This window comes from Centroberyx affinis, unplaced genomic scaffold (genome assembly GCF_046629955.1).
Source record: "Centroberyx affinis isolate AG114_WGS23_722 - 3 ecotype Tasmania unplaced genomic scaffold, CSIRO-AGI_Caff_v1 ptg001645l_1, whole genome shotgun sequence".
NCBI lineage: Eukaryota > Metazoa > Chordata > Actinopteri > Beryciformes > Berycidae > Centroberyx > Centroberyx affinis.
The window spans coordinates 278,589-297,500 of NW_027280078.1; the positions used below are offsets into that span (position 1 = coordinate 278,589).

At 40.0% G+C, this 18,912-nt stretch overlaps 1 protein-coding gene across 1 annotated transcript in view; it reads left to right on the plus strand.

Annotated features, from left to right (window-relative positions):
- Nucleotides 1-302: 302 nt before the first annotated feature.
- syn2b (synapsin IIb) overlaps nt 303-18,912 on the plus strand; it is a 74,876-nt gene continuing 56,266 nt past the window's right edge. Inside the window, exon 1 of the mRNA XM_071528265.1 lies at nt 303-742. Coding sequence (XP_071384366.1) covers nt 303-742 — 440 coding nt within the window. The remainder of the gene's footprint in view (nt 743-18,912) is intronic.

Genomic DNA, 18,912 nt, shown 5'->3' on the forward strand with positions numbered 1-18,912 from the left:
GCGCTTTGGAGAGCTGTCTCTTGAAGACTGGACCAGAGCTGTATCCATCGCTCCATCCATCCTTCCTTCCTGCTTTCCATTGCTCCAACACGGAAGCTGCTCTCGGTCCCTCATCCCTCGATCATTTGGACTGATCTGCTGTCCGTCATTCATCTAACCTCTGATCAGGCTGTTTCTCTCTCTACATCTCTTTATCCATCTCTGCCTGTTCCTACTCTCACCCTATTCTACCAAGCAATCAAGAGAAACACTAAGAGAGCAACTGACCAACCAACTGGAAGACCAACCGTTTGACCGCAGTCATGAACTTCCTCCGGCGCCGTCTCTCCGACAGCAGCTTCATCTCCAACCTTCCCAATGGCTACATGACAGACCTGCAGAGGCCTGACCCTCCTGCTCCTCCTCCCCCCACTGCTTCATCCCCTTCCCAACCGGGTGCTGCCCCGGCTGTGGCGGCCGGCCCTGCCCAGTCCCCGTCCAAAGCTCCGACCCCATCCCAGGCACCAGCCAGCTCCCCTGCAGCTCAGGACCGGCGTTTGTCCCAGCCGGCACAGCAGCCTCAACAGGCCCAGTCCTCATCCGGTGGTTCTTCCGGCTTCTTCAGCTCCTTCAGCTCCATCACCAATGTGGTCAAACAGACAGCTGCGTCCGCAGCGGGGTTCGTGGAGCAGTCGACTCCCTCTCCCTCCCTTTCCAAGAAGTTCAAGATCCTATTGGTCATCGACGAGCCACAGCATGAGTGGTAAGTGTAAGGTGAAAGTGTCCCGATTGGACCGTTGATGGGATGAGTGTCATGTGGCTGGTTGTGTGTTGACTGTTGGCGCTGAATGGGAGTTTGAACTGACACACTATTTCCAAGGTTGTGGGATACCCTGCGGATTTTATATAGAAAATGTTTGGTTTATAGTCAGCTAGAAGCAAGAAGACCATATAATGCAATAACATATTGTTTATGCAAAAAAGTACATTTGAGTGATGGGTGCATTGGCTATAAATCTGTAATTCACTCAAAAGATGATTTGAAATTCAGTTGTGCAATTAATTCTAAGCTTTAATTAATTAAAATATTGACATGTTCAGTTAGCTGCAAATGGATAATTACTCAAGGATCATTCAATTGATGCTTGTCTTATTCTATTCTGTTCTATTAGGCTGTATTCCATTGTTGCTCTGAAGTGGAGATCTGATGCTCCCAAAATAGAAACAGCTCTATTTATCAAAACACACAAGACAGCTTTTCTCCAGGGTTTGCATTCACATCACACCCCCCAGTGCTGTCGCCTGTCTCTATTCATATGTGTGTTTATGACTGCATGTGTGTGTGAGTGCAGAGCTATGAGTTGCCTGTTTCCATCTCTTGGCAGTACAAGGTGGCGAGCAGGACATTATCCTGTGATATCAACTCATACATCATGCATTTTCATACATGAGCATGTACCTCTGAATGAAACATTGCTATCTAGAAATGTAATATGAGCCCTTGGCTCTGTAATATCGTTGCTATCCCACTCACTGCAAATCACATTTTAGGCTATTAATGGTTTCTATGTGGATGTTGAGTATGGATGTTACAGCGTTCCATTGCAATCATTATCTCTTGCTGTGGTTTTATTTTATCGGCTTTGTAGTGGATGGCTGCATGTTAAAGTGGTGGCTGCATGAGAGACTTTTGACCTTTCATGTAATGGAGGTTCTTGAGTAATGTAGCATGGCATTATTATTTCCACCACCCCACATCAAACTTAGGGTGGGTTTGTAGATGTTGGTGGTTATTATTAGATATTATTAGATATTTATTATTAGATTATTATTATTATTATTAGTTAGATATTAACGCCAGGTACAAATGTGATTACAGTAGTGTCTGAAACAGAAATTCTGGTGCGTGCAAAATGTAGTGGAGATCCTATAATAATGTGTAATAATGCATGAGTATCGTATAGTCTTTCATTGCCACAATATTATCTGCGGCATCAGTTGTGAATTGGATTGCTGCCGTGTACCGATGATTTAGTGATACTTGAGTTAGAGGCATTGGAGCTTGCAAATAGACTGGATGGTGTCCACTGTGTAGTGTTGCAATGTATAATATTTAGGCTATATTATACCAAAATCAGCAAAGGCCTACCCCAATAAGTGTGTATGTGCATGAGTGCATACATGCATGGGTATTGTAGTTCCACTGCATCATTATTACCCTCTGTCTGTATTGACTAAATGTGACTAGAATTTCTATATTACGGTAATCCAGCATCTCTTGCTGTGAGTATTTCAGTAGCTTCTGATTGGATAGCTGCCATCTATGACGTGGCAATGTCTGAATGTGAGACATTGCAGCCTACATTCAGAGCAGATGCTTTTGAAAGCATGATGTTACTTGATGCAGTCCCACTGCTAGAGAATCTCTATTGCCCATACATCAGATTTAGAATCGGCATATTGATATGGATATTGGATAGACTTTCATTGGTATTAGGCAGTTTCTAGCTGTAATAATTTGATTTGACATCACCATGGTTCAACATAATGATAATGCAGCCATATCTGAATGGAAAACATCAGAGCCTTATTAAATAGAATGCTCAAAGTGAGTCAAACTGGGAGAGGGTATTCATATATTTCTGTATATATTGTATATATTTCTTTTCTTTTTTTTTTTTATATTTTTGTATTATGATTTGCAGCCTGTTTTTGTTGTAACCATTTGAGCTGATTTGGTCATCCTTCACTGATGATGAGGCAGTGGTGTGTGACTGAGAGACAGTGAACCCTACAAATGAATTGGAGAATCTGGACTTTAACGATGTATAGCATTTTTCTCCTACTATCAAGTGTATCAGCTAAAAATCAAAGTCAAAGTTTGTCTGTGGATATTATAGTGTTTCATTGATGTATCATCCTTTCCTTGTCTTTTGACAAGCACTTTGGCAGTTTCATATGGCTGCTGTTATTATGTAATACAGTGATTTGTGAATGAGAGGAAATATAATGGATGCTTTTGTAATGATCCATGATATAGCCTAGCACAACTATTGTGGTTTTGATAAAAGGGGATATGATTGTATTTGTGAGTCATGCTCTTCAGCATTGGATGTTGACTGGGTGTGCGGAGAGTGCTGATTCTTGTTACAATATATATATTTTATATCTTTTGTTTTTAAATCATTATTAATAGTACTTGTACAATAATAAGTGATTAGCTATACAGTAGATCATAAAGCAGGCAAACAATAGCAACAGCAGTATCAATAGCAACAACAATAGCGCTGTCGGATCACCCAGGTGGATGCCGTACATTGGTGGTTCATGTTACAATATAAATGTATACAATGTGAAAAACGTGTAATCTATAGATGTATCCATTGTAGACGTCTCATTATTTACACCCTTGCAGAACTGCTACAGCACCTTTGCTCTGACCCCAACAGGAACAGTTTGGAAAATCTCTTGCAGTACAATTGCAACATACTGTAGATGCAGGGCAGGGGGAACTTCTATAATGTCTACCCCTGACTAGTAATGTAATTTAGCATTTAAGCAATGTAATGCAATGGAGTTGCAACTTTGCTGGCGTAATTCCCAGAAGTCCTCCCGTATTATTGGTAAACAACCTTTCATTTCGAGAGCTCAACATAAATATTAATGTGTGTTTTTGTGGGGTGTGCTTGCAGACAGTGCTTCCCTCAAAGCCTCAGGATCAGAGAGACATTCTGCTAAATGGTATTGATTTTCCACTCAGCAAAGAGCGGGACCTGAGGCTCTCAAAAAGATAACCTGGAGAGTAAAAGATCACATTGGAAATTCCTTCTTTGTTATGATTCCATGTGGCGTTCAGGTCAGAGATGTCAGGAATGCACATCCCTGACCTGATGTATGATATATCATAGAAAAAAGCTAACATCATCCGTGACATTAATTCTCCCCGTCTCTGATCAGTCAGGTGTGAGGGGAAAGACCTTTCCTCCATTGTCATTACTGATGTTTGCACTCACAAAAATAGGTGTCAGTGCATTTGTCTTGAGCTTTGCTTGGTGATCCTCTTCATCATGGGACTTTACCATTCATTTTGTTTTGAATGAATTTACATCACTCCTGTGCAAAATGTGCCATAAAGACATTACCCAATTACTCATTTTGAGTGTAACACTAGGATAATGGATTTTTGTTTTTGTTTCCTTGCATCATGTAAAAAATCTAAAAACACTGGTTCGTATAGAAAGTTAGGCAGAGGCATTTTGAAAGCTGAGATATTTCAATTAGAAGATTCAAAACAGAAGTCAGTTGACCTTGGCTGGGCCTCTCTAGTGTTGACCTTGCTACTTTAGCTTTATAAACCTTTTCAGTCTAGGACATACATTTGGCCTACGCAATTTCAATCACATCCCCGGGCCCAGAGTAATACTAGCAGGCCACTCTTGTTATGTAAGGACCCACCGCAAACAGGGCTGTGACCCATTTTTAGAAGCATAGTTTGTGAAACACTGCATTGGGGGAAAGAACCTTTGCCATTTAAGCACAAAAAAAGTTTGTGGAAGAGATTAAGGCTAAAAGGGATCTGCTTTGTGTCAGCATTCATAATTTCTACCTGTCAATCACAATTAACTAATCAAGAGAAATGCTGTTAAGTATTCTTGACAGCAGTTATGTTGATGTGTCTGGACGGATAATAGCAACAAGACGTATATTCGTTTTTACTCTCTGTTGCTCTGTCTCTCTTTCTCTCATTCTCTGTACTTCCGCGTCTTCTGCTGTTCCCTAAGCTAAGCTTTTTCTACATCCATCACTTCAATTGACAGTAAACCTATTTCTGGTTGTGTATATTCTTCTATTACTTGGGCAGTGGATGATGCATTATGGAAAATGGAAACTAGTGATTGGGTGTGTACATGGATGCAGATACATGTGTCTACCTTTTCGTGCATGTAAACAACCCCCACAAATCCTTCTGTCAGCTGCTGCAGCCATCAGCAGTGTGATCAGTGTTGCATTTCACAGTACATATTGTTGGTCTGCTTGTAGAGTTCCCCAGATGCAGATTTGACAGGCAATGAGACCATCTCAACGCTCCTCTCAATCTCCCAGCTTTATAGCACATCTTCTCACATAGCCTGTCTGAAAGATGTTTTAGTGTCTACGTGTCCCGAACCCTAACAATGTCAGGGAGAGAAAACAACTCTTATGAGGTTAGATTGCATCACAGTTACATCCGATTTATAACCTGATATTGGAAAAATAAATCAGATGCTGTGGCAGCCATCATTCAATTAAACCCCCACCCTGCATCTATCATTTGTCAGCCCACTTCCAAACTATTCCTTGCCGGTAAACATTGCAGCAAAAAAGTGGTGCTCCCATGGTGGCTTTATGTAAAATTTCATCTATCTTGAAGTGTCTAAGTGTAACAAATAGTGTCAAAGTAGCATGTAACATATACAAGCACAGACATGCCTCCCCTTGGATAGGGGTGAAACTCACTGTGGGCTGAATTGGTAGAGGAGCTTTTTGAAATTCCGTGTAGGAGAATGAGATTTAAAGGATTTTTTTTGTGCCTGTCGTCTAGTTTGCTCCCCTTTACATTATTCCTGTTTATTATTATTTTGTACAGGATGAAAAACAGCTTCCACAGACTTGAAAATTCCCTGAGCTAGATAATCCGCCACAGTAAACATGAAGCCTTAATTTGGTTTTGTCAAAGTTTCTGTTTTATCCTTTATTCATTGCGCCTGACTTGAGTGTTTTCATATCAATGCGTGCATTACGTTACGCTCTGTTTACTGTCAATCACCTGACACCCACAGGAAAAAATGGAAGTCTCCACCAGAAAATAATCTCTCAAAAACATGTGGCCTTACAAACTTTATTGTCAAATCTATGTCTTCTTATTTGGGCCATCTTTGTTAGCCAGTACAGCAGTTAAGTCAAGCTAGGGTTGATACCATAAAATGAGCATTTTAAAAACAATACAAAATGAGTAAATGTAAAAAAATCTATTTACATACAGCATGCACTGCAAAATTATTGGCGAAATGTAAACGTAGACAGTAGTAAATAGGCTATAACTCTAAATGACACCCGTATTGTCTTTTAAATGCTGGGCTGGCTGTTATATAAGCAAGCATAGGTAGCATGAGCTTTTTTCTCCCTCATCTGACCTCTCGCTTTTGAAGCTCCCCAGTATCGACTATGCTACTATGATGGCTTTCTCTGACTGGGCCATAAAAAGGATGCACCATGGGAGTCAAGCATTAAGGCTGCTGCTGCAAGACAAAAGTGTGAGTGATTTTTTGCAAGTTATTCAGAATGTGTGAGCATCTGAATGTGTGTGTTTGTGTGTATGTGTTTGTGTGTGTGTGAGTATGTGTGGTCCTTATGTAACCGACCAGAACCCATTGAGATGAGTGAGGGGAAAGACAGAAGCCTCCAGGGCCTTTCAAGGTGATCTCAGCCCAGTGGGAGAAGCAAGGCTGAGAGACAATGAGAAGGAAGAGATCTGGAAATTTCCGTTTATCTTTTTCTCTGGACCTCTGTGTGTTGCTCTTACTCTCTCTGTCCCAGTATTTCTGTCTGTCTGTCTCTCTCTCTCTTTCTCTCTCTCTCTGCCTGTCTCACCCTCTATGTCTTTTTCTCTGTCTCTGTCTCTCTACTCTTGCTGCCGCTCTGCCTTTCATCATGGCAATCTGTGTGTGTGTGAGTGTGTGTGTGTGTGTGTGTGTGTGTGTGTGTGTGTGTGTGTGTGTGGCTCCAGAGAAAGCGCTCAGGGTTCATGATGTGATGAAGTAATGAGAAGAGACATGGTGATTCAGCGGTTTTACCCAAGGGCCACATCTGCTCTCTCTCTTTCCCTCTCTGTATCTCTGTCTGCATCTCTCTTTATCTCTCTATTTGCATGTGTTTATGTACTATGCAGTTTTTCTATGAGAATCTGTGAGTTTATTGCTTACTTGTGAAAGCGTAAGTATGTTTTTTTGTGCTCCTGTCTTTTCCATATTGCTCACAATGGAAGTGACATCTGTTTGACTGCAGGATTAGGCACACTCTCCCAGCAAGCAAGGCCTACAGTACCTTACATCCAGGTTCAAGAATGAAGGTTTCGCCCAGTTGCCCTGCAGCGAAAGCTAGAGCTTCATGACTCACTGGTTGCTATTTGAAGGCATGACTAACTAGCCAGCTATCCGCATGTGACTTGCAATTGCTTTATTTGAAAAGGGCGGTGTTTCAGTCAGAACGTAACCATCCTCCTCACCTCCAATCTACACCAGTAAGATTCCCAAACATGTGCAGTTGAGTGTCATTTTTGTACATATTGAATGGGAAGCATGAAAACTCATTTTTGTTGGGTTTCTTGTGGTTGCACAGCAAACAAAAAACTGCTGTTTATACTGACCTACTCACATTTTTGCTGTGAAGAAAAAAAAGGACAAATTCAACACAGGCGGCACAAACTCTAACAAGTGATTTAACGTGAACATCTAGATATTATGTGTGTGTGTGTGTCTGTGTGTGTATGTGTGTGTGTGTGTGTTAAAGTCTGTTCTAATTTTCTCCATTGCCAGTGGGAACATGAGTGCACAGTGAGAGCAGGTGGGGAGGTGGAGCCTTGTATATCTCCATCAACATCACACACACACACACACCTGCTTTTTCTCTCTCGTTCTTTCTCTTTTCCTCTCTCTGGGCCCTATCTTACACCCGGCACAAAGCGCAGCGCAAGTGTCATTGCTAGTTTTCGACCGACGCACTTGTTATTTTCACACCCAGCGCCCACGTTGTTTAAATAGCAAATGTACTTGCGCCCATCTGTGCGCCCATGGGTGTGTTGGTCTTAAAATGAGGTGTGGTCAGGCGCATTGTTGGCGCATTGCTATCTTGAGGCAGCGGAAAGCGATTGCGCCGTTGACCAACAAAAACCTGGTCTAAAGTCTGGCGCAGTATTTTCCTGCTATTTAAAGGGCACATTATTCAGATAGTAAGATGCGTCTCTCTCTCTCTCTCTCTCTCTCTCTCTCTCTCTCCCTCTCTCTCTCTCTCTCCGTTACCATGCAAAATAGAAAAATAGGATCATCTACAATGAAAATTTGCGCTGTACTTCGTTCCTGACATGTATTTTGTTGCCAAATATGCTTTCACCATTACGCAGTGCCAAATGCGCAACGTACATGTCTCGTTAACCATCATCACACATTGCCAATTGCTAAATACGCAACCTACAACCAAGAAAAACAACACAGTAAATATGTAAAAAGCACAGCCCAACAAAAAGTCATGAAAATAAACTGCAAAGGCATCTTACCTTCACCCAACGCACAACATAGCCTACCTGACGCACACACATATCACCATCGCGCTTGAGCAGATCCGTTTCCTCAGCAGAAAACCGTTTGTTTCTCCAAGTTGCCGAATCCGCCATTTAAATAGCAATGCGCCAAGGTGCAAGTGCACCTGGCTCTTAAAGGGAATGGGAGATGACACTCTGATTGGTTGAGTTCATGTTACGCCCAAAACACACCTATGATTAAGTAAAGGACTCAGTATAACCCCTTTGCGCCTTGCGCCTTACTTTGCGCCCAAATTGTGCGTCTTTTAACTAGCAACACGCCCTAAATGCACTTGCGCCATGGGCTTTAGACCATGTGCCATGGATCGTTTAAATAGGGCCCTCTCTCTCTCTCTCTCTCTCTCTCTCTCTCTCTCTCTCTCTCTGTCTCTCATCTGATTATATGCCACGGCAGAATTCAGGAAATTCACAATTCAGGAAAATATATATATTTCTCAGTGATATATAGCCGCTTACTGTATTCTTTGTTTCTGCTGACATAATATACTTTAGAATAGTGGTTTGGGGAATTGCGTAGTTCATTGTTTAAGGTTCTTTGCAACAAGCAACATTTCTTTTGTGTTCTAAATACACCTTCTCAGAGCCGATATGCATACATAGGCTACACCATGAACAAACGAGAGGGCAGAACATTTTGAAGGATGCTGGTAATTTATTCTGGGCATGTGATTTTTGTGACAGTGGTTTGGAATTACCAAGTGCAGTATGGTTTTCAGCATTTCTAAACACACGGGCTGAGAACCAACCTCATTACAGCAGGTGGCATTGTCATGTTGACTTAGTAAGGTGCTGTTGATTTCCACTTCATGACCTGCTGATGTCTTGCACCTCTCAGTCACACTAGACCAGTGGCATTTTGAGGGCATGCCTGGGCATGATTTATGAACAACACCAGGGGTGCCAAACTTGTAACCTAACCTATCATGTCCATTTCACAGCAACAAAACAGGACTTGGCAGTTTGTGTTGCATTTGGGGGCTTTTAAAGCAAGTATTTCACTTTGGTAGAACATTTTCAATTTTCATTATTCACAACTACAGCTATTTTTATTCTCAGCTACGGTCACAACAGATACCTTGTTTTAAGTCTGTCACTTATATTAAGATTAGAGGTGGTAAACAATGTGGTCTTCAGTTACTCATGAGTTCCTAATCATTCCGCTTATTACTAAATGTTTTGATTCACTATTCACTTTTCAAGTCTGTTAAAGTATGCCTAGCAATATTTTAAAAAGTGGGCACATAAGTAATTCTATTGGTCGCAAGAATCACAGAAAAAAACCACCCAAGCCTTGGAGGGGCTGATGATTAGTGAGTGTAGATTATACTGTTTGTCATTTTTCTTGGGACTCCCTGGAACACTCCTAAGGATCTTTGGGGACCTTGAGACTCAACTCCGAAAACCCCTGGTAAAGAATATGGTAATATGGGAATGCAGAAAATATGATGGTTTGATTATATAGCTTTGATTGTTTCATTTTTTAATGCTTGCATACTCTATAATCTCTGTGAGGAATAGTAAGTAAGGGTTTGGTTGCATGCTTGCTCCCAGGAGAAAAGGCTATTAGTGAATGCAAATATGTGGCACTGGCAATGTCAATACTGACTGACTGATTGAGCATTGAGAGCATTTGGAAGGGCTTGTATATTTAAGGCCTATTAGGACTAGAGATTACCCATTATGTCTATGTCAATATGTAGGGAATAACAGTCACCTATTAAGCTAATTTGAATGAAACAGGAAGAAAATAGGCTACCTCCTCTGCGCATTGTTTAAAGTATGTTTCCCTTTCCTTTTTCATTGACTTTCCATCCCACTCTTTTAATTGTGGCCATCATTTTGCCATCAATTAGATGAGCACAGCACTTGCTGCTTTTTCTATCTCTGTAAATGTACACGTCAACAGGCTGTTTAGCTGAAAGAGCCAAACAGCTTGAGGGTTTTATGCCAAAGAATAAATTCTATCTAGAATTTATCCGGGAAACCACTGGCAGCAGCTTTCTATACCTTGATTGAACAGTTTAGGGGATGATGCTGAAAAAAAAAATATGTTAGCTGAGCTCTTGTCATATCAAGCAATAAAAAAGGTAACTGGCAATGACAAGTACCTCATTCATGCATAAAAGATGAGTTTTAGCTTGGCCCCATTTACACCTGGCATTACAATTACAATGCAAATAGAAGATAATTTATTCTGCAGGGTTTCATTTAACATAAATACACTCAAAAAGGATTGGAATAATATATTCCCACGCTACGTTCATAATTGGCTATGAGGAATGACTTTCTGATCCTTCTTGGATATTTGATGGGTTTCTCTCCAAAATAAAATAAATCCAATTTGGGAAAGTTGGAAAAGTTCAACCCAAAATGAATCCGTCAATACTTAACACATTTAAATTATTATCCCCCCAAAACACAGCTATTTCATAAGAAAAAGTTTTAATATTACTCATTAACCCATAATATGCTTTACTTTTATGCTAGTAATCATTTTGTTAGAGCCAGCATCAATGTTTTGAAATGGGGGATGCCTCATTTGGATCAAAAGTAGTGTTTTTGAGAGGCTCAGTGTCTCATCTAGTTGCAACTTAGTTGCTGTAATTGGGACTTGAATGCCAGCAGAAGATTAAATCTTGGAAGCAAGACAGTTATAAACATGGACTAGTAATTATCAAGCATAAGAGACCCTCAAACACAGATAGTGGTGTAGGAAACACACATTATTTCTACCTATTTAAAGGACAATTACAACGTGATTGGAGTTGTTGCTCATTTCCTGCATTCCTTTACTGGTTTACGTGACTGTAGATAGTTTTCCAGTGCTTTGATCACGTTATGAGATATGTACTATTTTTCTATCATCTTAGTTGTTTTTCAAAGTAAATATTTTGAAATAAATATTATGAGTTACTCCCAGTGAAGAAGAGGGTACCAATTTTAAGCCATAATTGTGTGAAATCAAAATAAAGCTTTATTTTCTGTTTAATGTTATGGACTGTAGCTGGTGGAAGCACCTTGCTTTGGTTTGTCTGTTGGCTTGAATGGGTCATGACTGGCAGAATGCGGGTCCTGATGTCTTTGCAGAGAGGATTAGCTATTGGTTGAAAGTTGTGTTTTGGAGAGGAAAATGCAGAAATCAGAGAAGCAGAAAGTGGAAGTAAGACGCCCCCTCCTTTCTCATCTCAGCTCTCGCGGTGGTCCCAAAGCCGACGCATTAACATGCAACAGTGACTGTAACTTCTTTCAAAATGTCAAAGTTTATAGCCTGATATTAGCATTCTGATGCAACTTTGCAAAATACAATTGCCGGCTTTTCATGGGAGCAAATGAGGCTGAGGGATACAGCAAAACTGATGGAAATTATCTTTAACTGTAGCGTAGTGTTTTACATCACCGTCACAAAGACGACTCGCCAATTGTGCCCCTAGTCTGCAGACTGCAGAGAGAAGACAAATATGCATAGCCTACAGAAGAGGTTACGTCATCATGCAAACTGAATAATGGAACTGGAATAAACCTGTGTAACGGAGACAAGTTATTTTTCCCGCGGCACAAGACGTGTTCATCAGGAGCCAAATTCATGTCAGTCAATCAGTCAGTCAAACGGCGCTCTCACACCTCATGCTGAGTGATGCTCACTTGGCCAGTGTTTGTATCACAATGTGTTTTTATAACTGCAGTGGCTAATCTATGCGTGACAAAAATATTTTTGCTGGCAAATATTTTAGTTACAAGCAGATTGAGCTAGCAAAGCAGTTTTGTTAACAGATGTGGGATTTATTAGGTTTGGGCCATGCTAACAAACAAAAACAAACCGAGCTAGGTGCTGTGGGACTGTACAGCATCTGTACTACTGTGTTTTTGCATGTTTGTTACAAACAAGTGGAGCAAGTCAAAGTGAGTGCTCTTTCTGTTTTGGTTGAGGCTCTATCTTGTGCCGTAAATCAGTCCTTCACATAGTTAACCAATTTGCACAGCGATGTTCAAATTTTTCGACAGCCATTACACTGCTGTCAAAATTAATTTGGGTATGATATAAATAAAATATTAAATAATAAATATTCTACACGTAGGGGCTTTAAGTAAAGGTAGAAATAGAGATTTTAGAATAGTGCACTGTTCAGAATGTGCTCAATTCCACATAAAGATGTGATGAACAATGTGCTGTATTTCACCATCTAAATTTGGGGTATATTAACATATGATCTTGAGTTTAACTTGAAGACAGAAAATACATTTGCTGGAGTATTTTTAACCAGTCATGTCTCAGTGTACAGGTGGATTTTACATCAGTGCCTTCAAAAATTATAAATGTTAACAAACCTTCTGTATACTCAAAATAGATGTAAAACTCATACTTAGATGTCACACACCACAATTAGCCTGTATAAAATGATCAGACAATAAATAATGGTGAAAAATATATATTTAATCCAATAAACTGCTATGTATGCTAGGGCTGCACAATTAATCGTATTTTAATCGAGATTACGATTGTGTATCACATGCGTATCACGTCATGTCTGTTATTTGACAGCATTGTACTCAATCTCCCCATGTGAAAACAAAAGTAAAACTTAAAAGAGTTAATATGAGTGCAGTGCAGAGACTGGGCTACTGTCCCTGTTTACCATTGGACTCCACTGAACACGCTGCTGTCACGGCAGGTAAGGACAAGTAATTAATCCTCTTGAAATGAACGTCTTTAACAGAGGGCACCATACTACAATCAGAGTGTGTGTGCACAAAAATATTGGCTAATAAATGTGCTGAACTTCAAAATGCATGCTGTGCACAGTAGACAGTATTCCGCAACAGAAAAGGTCAGTTCATTGCTAATGATGTAAAAATCAACTGAATTCCAATGATAATGCCATCAAATGAAAGATATCAATGGCGTAGTAGACATGCCAGATTATTCAGGGTTTTTTTTTTTATCTTTGCACACATTGACCTTTATCCTGATTGTTGTGTCTGCATATTCTATGAACAGACCTCTTCAAAACCCTTTCTATTAAATAGCCTCTTCAACGGATTGAAGAGGCTGCAACAGTGAGCTAACAGCTTGCTCTCACGGCAGCTCTGTATCGATACAGTCATTACAGCTGCTACACAAAATTTCTCATTGAATGTACAGCTGTGAACCATTTTAGAAAGACCACCTGTCACTTACTTGCTGCACTGCTGTTTTATTGTTGCTCCATGCCTTAGAGTAACGGTTTGGAAAAACCAAGTGCTGTGAGTCCTATAAAACGGATACTGCAGAAGCTGACAATGTTAGACAAAACTAACCTGGAAAACATTTTAGAATATGTCTATTCCACCCTGCCAGTCCCGCCGGTGGGACCATCATTACAAACGCATGTTGTGCAGCCAAGCTTTGTTCATACTATTTTAAATTCTAGTCAAGATCTCAAGGTTTCCAAACACATCAAATATGATGTGCTAAATCACAGTCCATGTGTGTAAAGTAGACATCTAGATTTGTTTCATTTGATGAAATGGTGCAGCCATAAAAAGTGGTGTCTTGGGTTTGAATATTTCACTCAATATAAGTATGCTATAGCTACAATGAAGAATGAATGAATGAATGAATGTTGGAGTAGATACAGAATGTATGTGAGAGTGTCGTACAGGATGGGAAACAAATGCTTTTTCTAACTTTGAAGCTACTTAAGGGGAAATTTAAGGGGGAAGTCTGGGTACAAGGGGTTAAATTATCTAATCAGACACATAGCATGTCGGGACACGAGCAATGACAGCATGTTTATCTTGCACAACATGTATTGAATTATGTGAGGCAGACAAAAAATGGCCTATACATACCCACTCACTTCTGCACAGAACAGAAGATGGACTGATTACACGTACAATGTTCAGATCACGTTTACCAAGAACACCCTGAAGAAAATACGTGTAAAAGGGCAATGGGGAAAAGCGCTTTACATGCTAATGCAGAGTAATTGGGTTTATGTCAGACATAGGGTTATTTTGCATTGAGTGCTACTCTTAGTCCTCTGCAGTATTCCAAAGACCAACCAGGTACACAATTTAGTATGCATGAGGTTTCAAATGCCTAAGAGGGTCATAATTACAATTATCAGCATCCCAACCTGTGGTGAAATAATCTGCTGTTGCTATGGCAACAGGCAAGAATCCTCTTGAAAGTTGATTGTTGAAAAGAGACACTGATGTAATTTTACAATGTCAAACTGCTAACGCTTAATCTCTGGATGATTGGCACATACAGTATATATGGAAGAACCCTTGAAAAATGCATTCTGTGCATGCAAAAATGACTAGCAGCAGCTAATCTGCTGTGTAAGTGCAAAGTTTTGAATGAGTTTTATCGGGCCGACGTTATGGAGAAGCGTACGTCTGTCTGTCTGTCCGTCCATCTGTCTCGTTTGCACCGGGATTTCCCCCTGCGTTGTCGGATATTAAGGGACTAGTTTTGTTTCTGTGTTTTGCTTACAGTCTCTGCTGCAGAGGCCAGGAGTTAATATGATGTTTCACATGCTTGTGCAGTATAAGCTCAGTCCCCTCAATAAAAAAGAGCAAATCATGACGGCGATCGACACCTGTCAATCAAAAATGTGTTGTTTGATCTCAGACAACTTTAAAATATTGTTTTCATGTTAAAATTATATTTTAACATGAAAACAATATAAAAAAAAAAAAGACTGAAAATTCATTTTTTATATTTTAAAATGGTATCGCACATTGATACTTTACTTTACTGATACTTTACTATTGTATCGAAGTTAGAAATTCTAGTATCGTGACAACCCTACGTGACATTACCATTTCTTTTTTATTTGGGTTTTCAAAAGTTTACACAAATACATACTGTACTATTTTGTATTTAGGAAGATATGTTTCTCTTACTACCGTATGTTAATTCCTCATAGTAACTACATTGCAAGAGGAAGTGCTGGTCTGTCCACCACTCTTTGGCAGCACAGTTTGTCCTCCCTGGGCAGCCAGGCCAGCCTGCGATGGCCTGTTTTGATGACAAGTCTGTATATTGTCAAGGACCTTTTTTTTTTTATCAGTCTCAATGGTCAGGTACTCTGCCATCTTGTGCTGTCTGTTTAGGGTCAAATATATTTCTACTTGCTTTGGGATTTGACAATTCTTTCCAGTGTGCTTCATATTTTTATTTTTGTTTAGTTATGATTTGGTCACACAAGACAGCTTAATGATTTTCCTGTGGCATGGTTGAGTTGACTGAGCTGAACCCCAGGACCAGGACCCTTGTCACTGTTCAGCTCCTGGAATTTTAGCGCTTTATAGTGGGTAGAGTGGGAGTGCTGTTTATTAATTGATTATAAAATTTGATGTCTATTTCTGAATGTTGATTATTAGTTAATATTGGCCTAATTCTGCCCTGCATGCATAGTTCAAAGCATTTCTTATACCACAAGTGTGGGTCTGCAGATCTCTACATGTGCAGTAGAATCTCAGTTGGGTGTTTTGTGTTTGGTCCCCATACTTCACTATCATAGAGTGCAGTTGGTTCCATTATTGAGTTGAACATTTTGAGTCATTTTGACCATTGATATGTCAAATTGTATATTTCTTTTGATTGTACTGAATGCCCAGCTTTTTAATTAATACTTAATAATTATAATACTTTGTATGTATTAATATTTCCAAATGAGAAATAATCTTGGGATCTGGACATTTTTGAAATATCTTTACTTTTACAGTGCCCAGGTCTGATACTAGTCATTTAGAATATTTAGTCTCTCTTACAACCTCTCTTTTGTGTTTGTCAATGGAACCAAATCATCAGCGAACAAAAGAAATTTGACTTCTGTGTTTAGGAGAGTAGGAGCATGAGATTGTTGTAATCAATAGGCAGGATCATTAATATAAATATGGACAGGTTTGGCTGAGGTTGCAGCCTTGCCTCACTCCACTCACACATATGCACAACCACACACACAGGCATACACACATGCACATGCACACCAGCAGCCACAAAATATATTGCACTATTTCAGTATTGACATGGATTGATTAGTTATTTCTGCCTAATGAGATTGATGACATGTTGTAAAACTGTCATCAGACTTAGGCAATGATATATCATCTGATTAATCACATCTTTCTCATGAATTCCCAGGGGAAAAATGGAGGAGGGGTCATTGACGTCACTGGCAGGGCGTGGTATGGTGTCTTCCATGTTAACAATAATCATGATGCACATCCCTCCTAAATAACTGCTAGAATTTTGGTAAAACTGAGGGGACACAACACTTCTTCACCTCCTCATTATCTCTCCTGTTAAGAGAGATAATGTTAACTCTGCAGCAGTCCGACTGAAGCAGCAGTCCCTGTTAACAGAGACTGCTGCTACCGCAACTACTGAATGGATTTTTTTCCATGCATAATTTGACAAAACACTGAAAATGTGACTTGACTTGACAACAGTGGCTTTACAATACTTTTTATCATTTATTCCAGTTGTCAAAATCCTGCTTATCTCAGATCTAATAGACACACACACACACACACACACACGGACCTAAAGACATGGCTATCTTTGCTGTCTTAGTTGCTATGGAAACATAATTAGATTGTTTTGCATTTTAGAGATTGGCACAAAAAATTGTACTGTATTGTTCTGGTCATTGCTGTACAGTTGCAGCCTATTAAAATGATTCAAAGTGAATCACATTTCCCTGTGCCTCATACAACTCCGGGTGTGTCTGTTCTTACAGAATCAGCAGAGAAATGTGTGTAACTGTTAATGCAACATGTAGAATTTTCCTCCATAATGCCTCCATAATGAACTGTATGTATTAGTGCCAAGACTTAGTTTGCTGTCTCTGCTCACATAATGCAATTGTCCTTGTGTGTAACATTTAACATTTAACAGAAAGATGTCTACCAAATGTCATATAGGCTACTGTATCTCTGCAGTGTGATTGAACACAGGGCTAAGGGCATACAAAATTAATTCTGAGATTCCGTGCTGTGGATTCCCTCCAGCAGAATTTAGATGGACAGTCATGTCTGTTTGGGGTATCCTTTTTGTCTGCGGGTAGCAAGAGGAGGAGGTTCAGCCCGCCTTTGTTTGTCCTCCATTAAGCTGACTAGAACTGAACCACTGTTAGCAGGGGAGCCAGCGGGGAATCAGAGATATCTGACAGAGTGAGAGAAGGGGAGAGAGAGCAGGGAGTAATAAGAGAAATAGAGAAAAGACAAATGGAGAGATGACCAAATAGAGAGGAACAGAGGTAGGGAGAGAGAAAGATGGGAAGGGAAAAATAAGAAAGGAGGTGGAGGGGAAAAATAAGCTGAGCAGATGTGAAGATTGTGAGTTCTTATAGGCTATTCCATCCACAACCATTTGCCGCTTAAGGCGTACAGTATAACAAGGAGCTGTATCAAATGGGGCTCTGGGCTTCTCTCCCTCAGTCTCTTTCCCTCTCTCTTTCTCACTGTCTGCATTTCTCTCTCTCTTGCTCTCCCTCTCAATTCAATCCATATAATGAGAGGCTCCAATCCATCAAAGGATCAGATAGGCCTAAAGCCAGTCTGAGCCTCGTTGCAGCTCTGCTGACTCCTGATATTGCCTACATTAGTTGGCAAGCTGTACATCATTTTACAACAAACATATTACACAATAAAAGATAATTGCTATTCCTAATATGAAAATTTGTCTTTAACTTAAACTCTTTAATGCTTTCCATCTATAACATTAACATGGTTAAATGGCTTCTACAGTGTCCAAATCATTCGCTTCTACAATGGCTAGTACTGCATTGTAAAATTAATCAGATAAAGTGTTTTATGAAAGACGAGATGGCTTAGATAATGAGATAGCGCTGGCCTTGACCCTATGGTGGTTTTTGCCATTATTTGCTGCAGTAGTTCTACTTGCACACAACAGAGACGACACAGTAACTTACAAAAAGTGTTAGGAAAGGACAGTAGAAACAGTAAAACAGTGGATACTATTTGGGCTGGGTATCGGTACTCGATACCTTAAGGTCGATTACCTTTAATGTATCGACCGAAATAACCCAGTACCAAGTAGTATCGAAACTTCTCCAGTCAAACGATACCTGCATTCGATCAGATCTAGAAAAAAATGACTATTTGTATGGTTTCGCTCGCAGCCAATCACCGCAAGCGTTCTTTGATTTAATGCGACGTGTGAGTTGGCAGTTGCCGTGCTGAGATGTAAAAAAAAATGTTAAAAAAAAGGTATCGAATTAAGTACTCTATTGGTATCGGTACCACTTTAAGGGTACTGGTATTGGTACTGGTATCGTAATTTTTTAAACAATACCCAGCCCTAGATACTATACATCTAGTGGTATACAATGGAGAGGCTCCCTCCCAGTCTGTATCTATCCACCATGAGTACTGCAGAGTCTGCCAAATTGAGTGTCTGCTGGAGTCGGTTCTTCTGTCAAATGGTGTAAAGTCAAATTGAAGCCTCATATTGTAAAGTAAAGCTTGTCAATCAAGTGAGCAGACAGGGCCTTGCCTCTCAGGTATAAAAACAATCACTCAACAGTACAGCAGCAGCAGTGAAGAAAGCAAGTGGAAAGTGG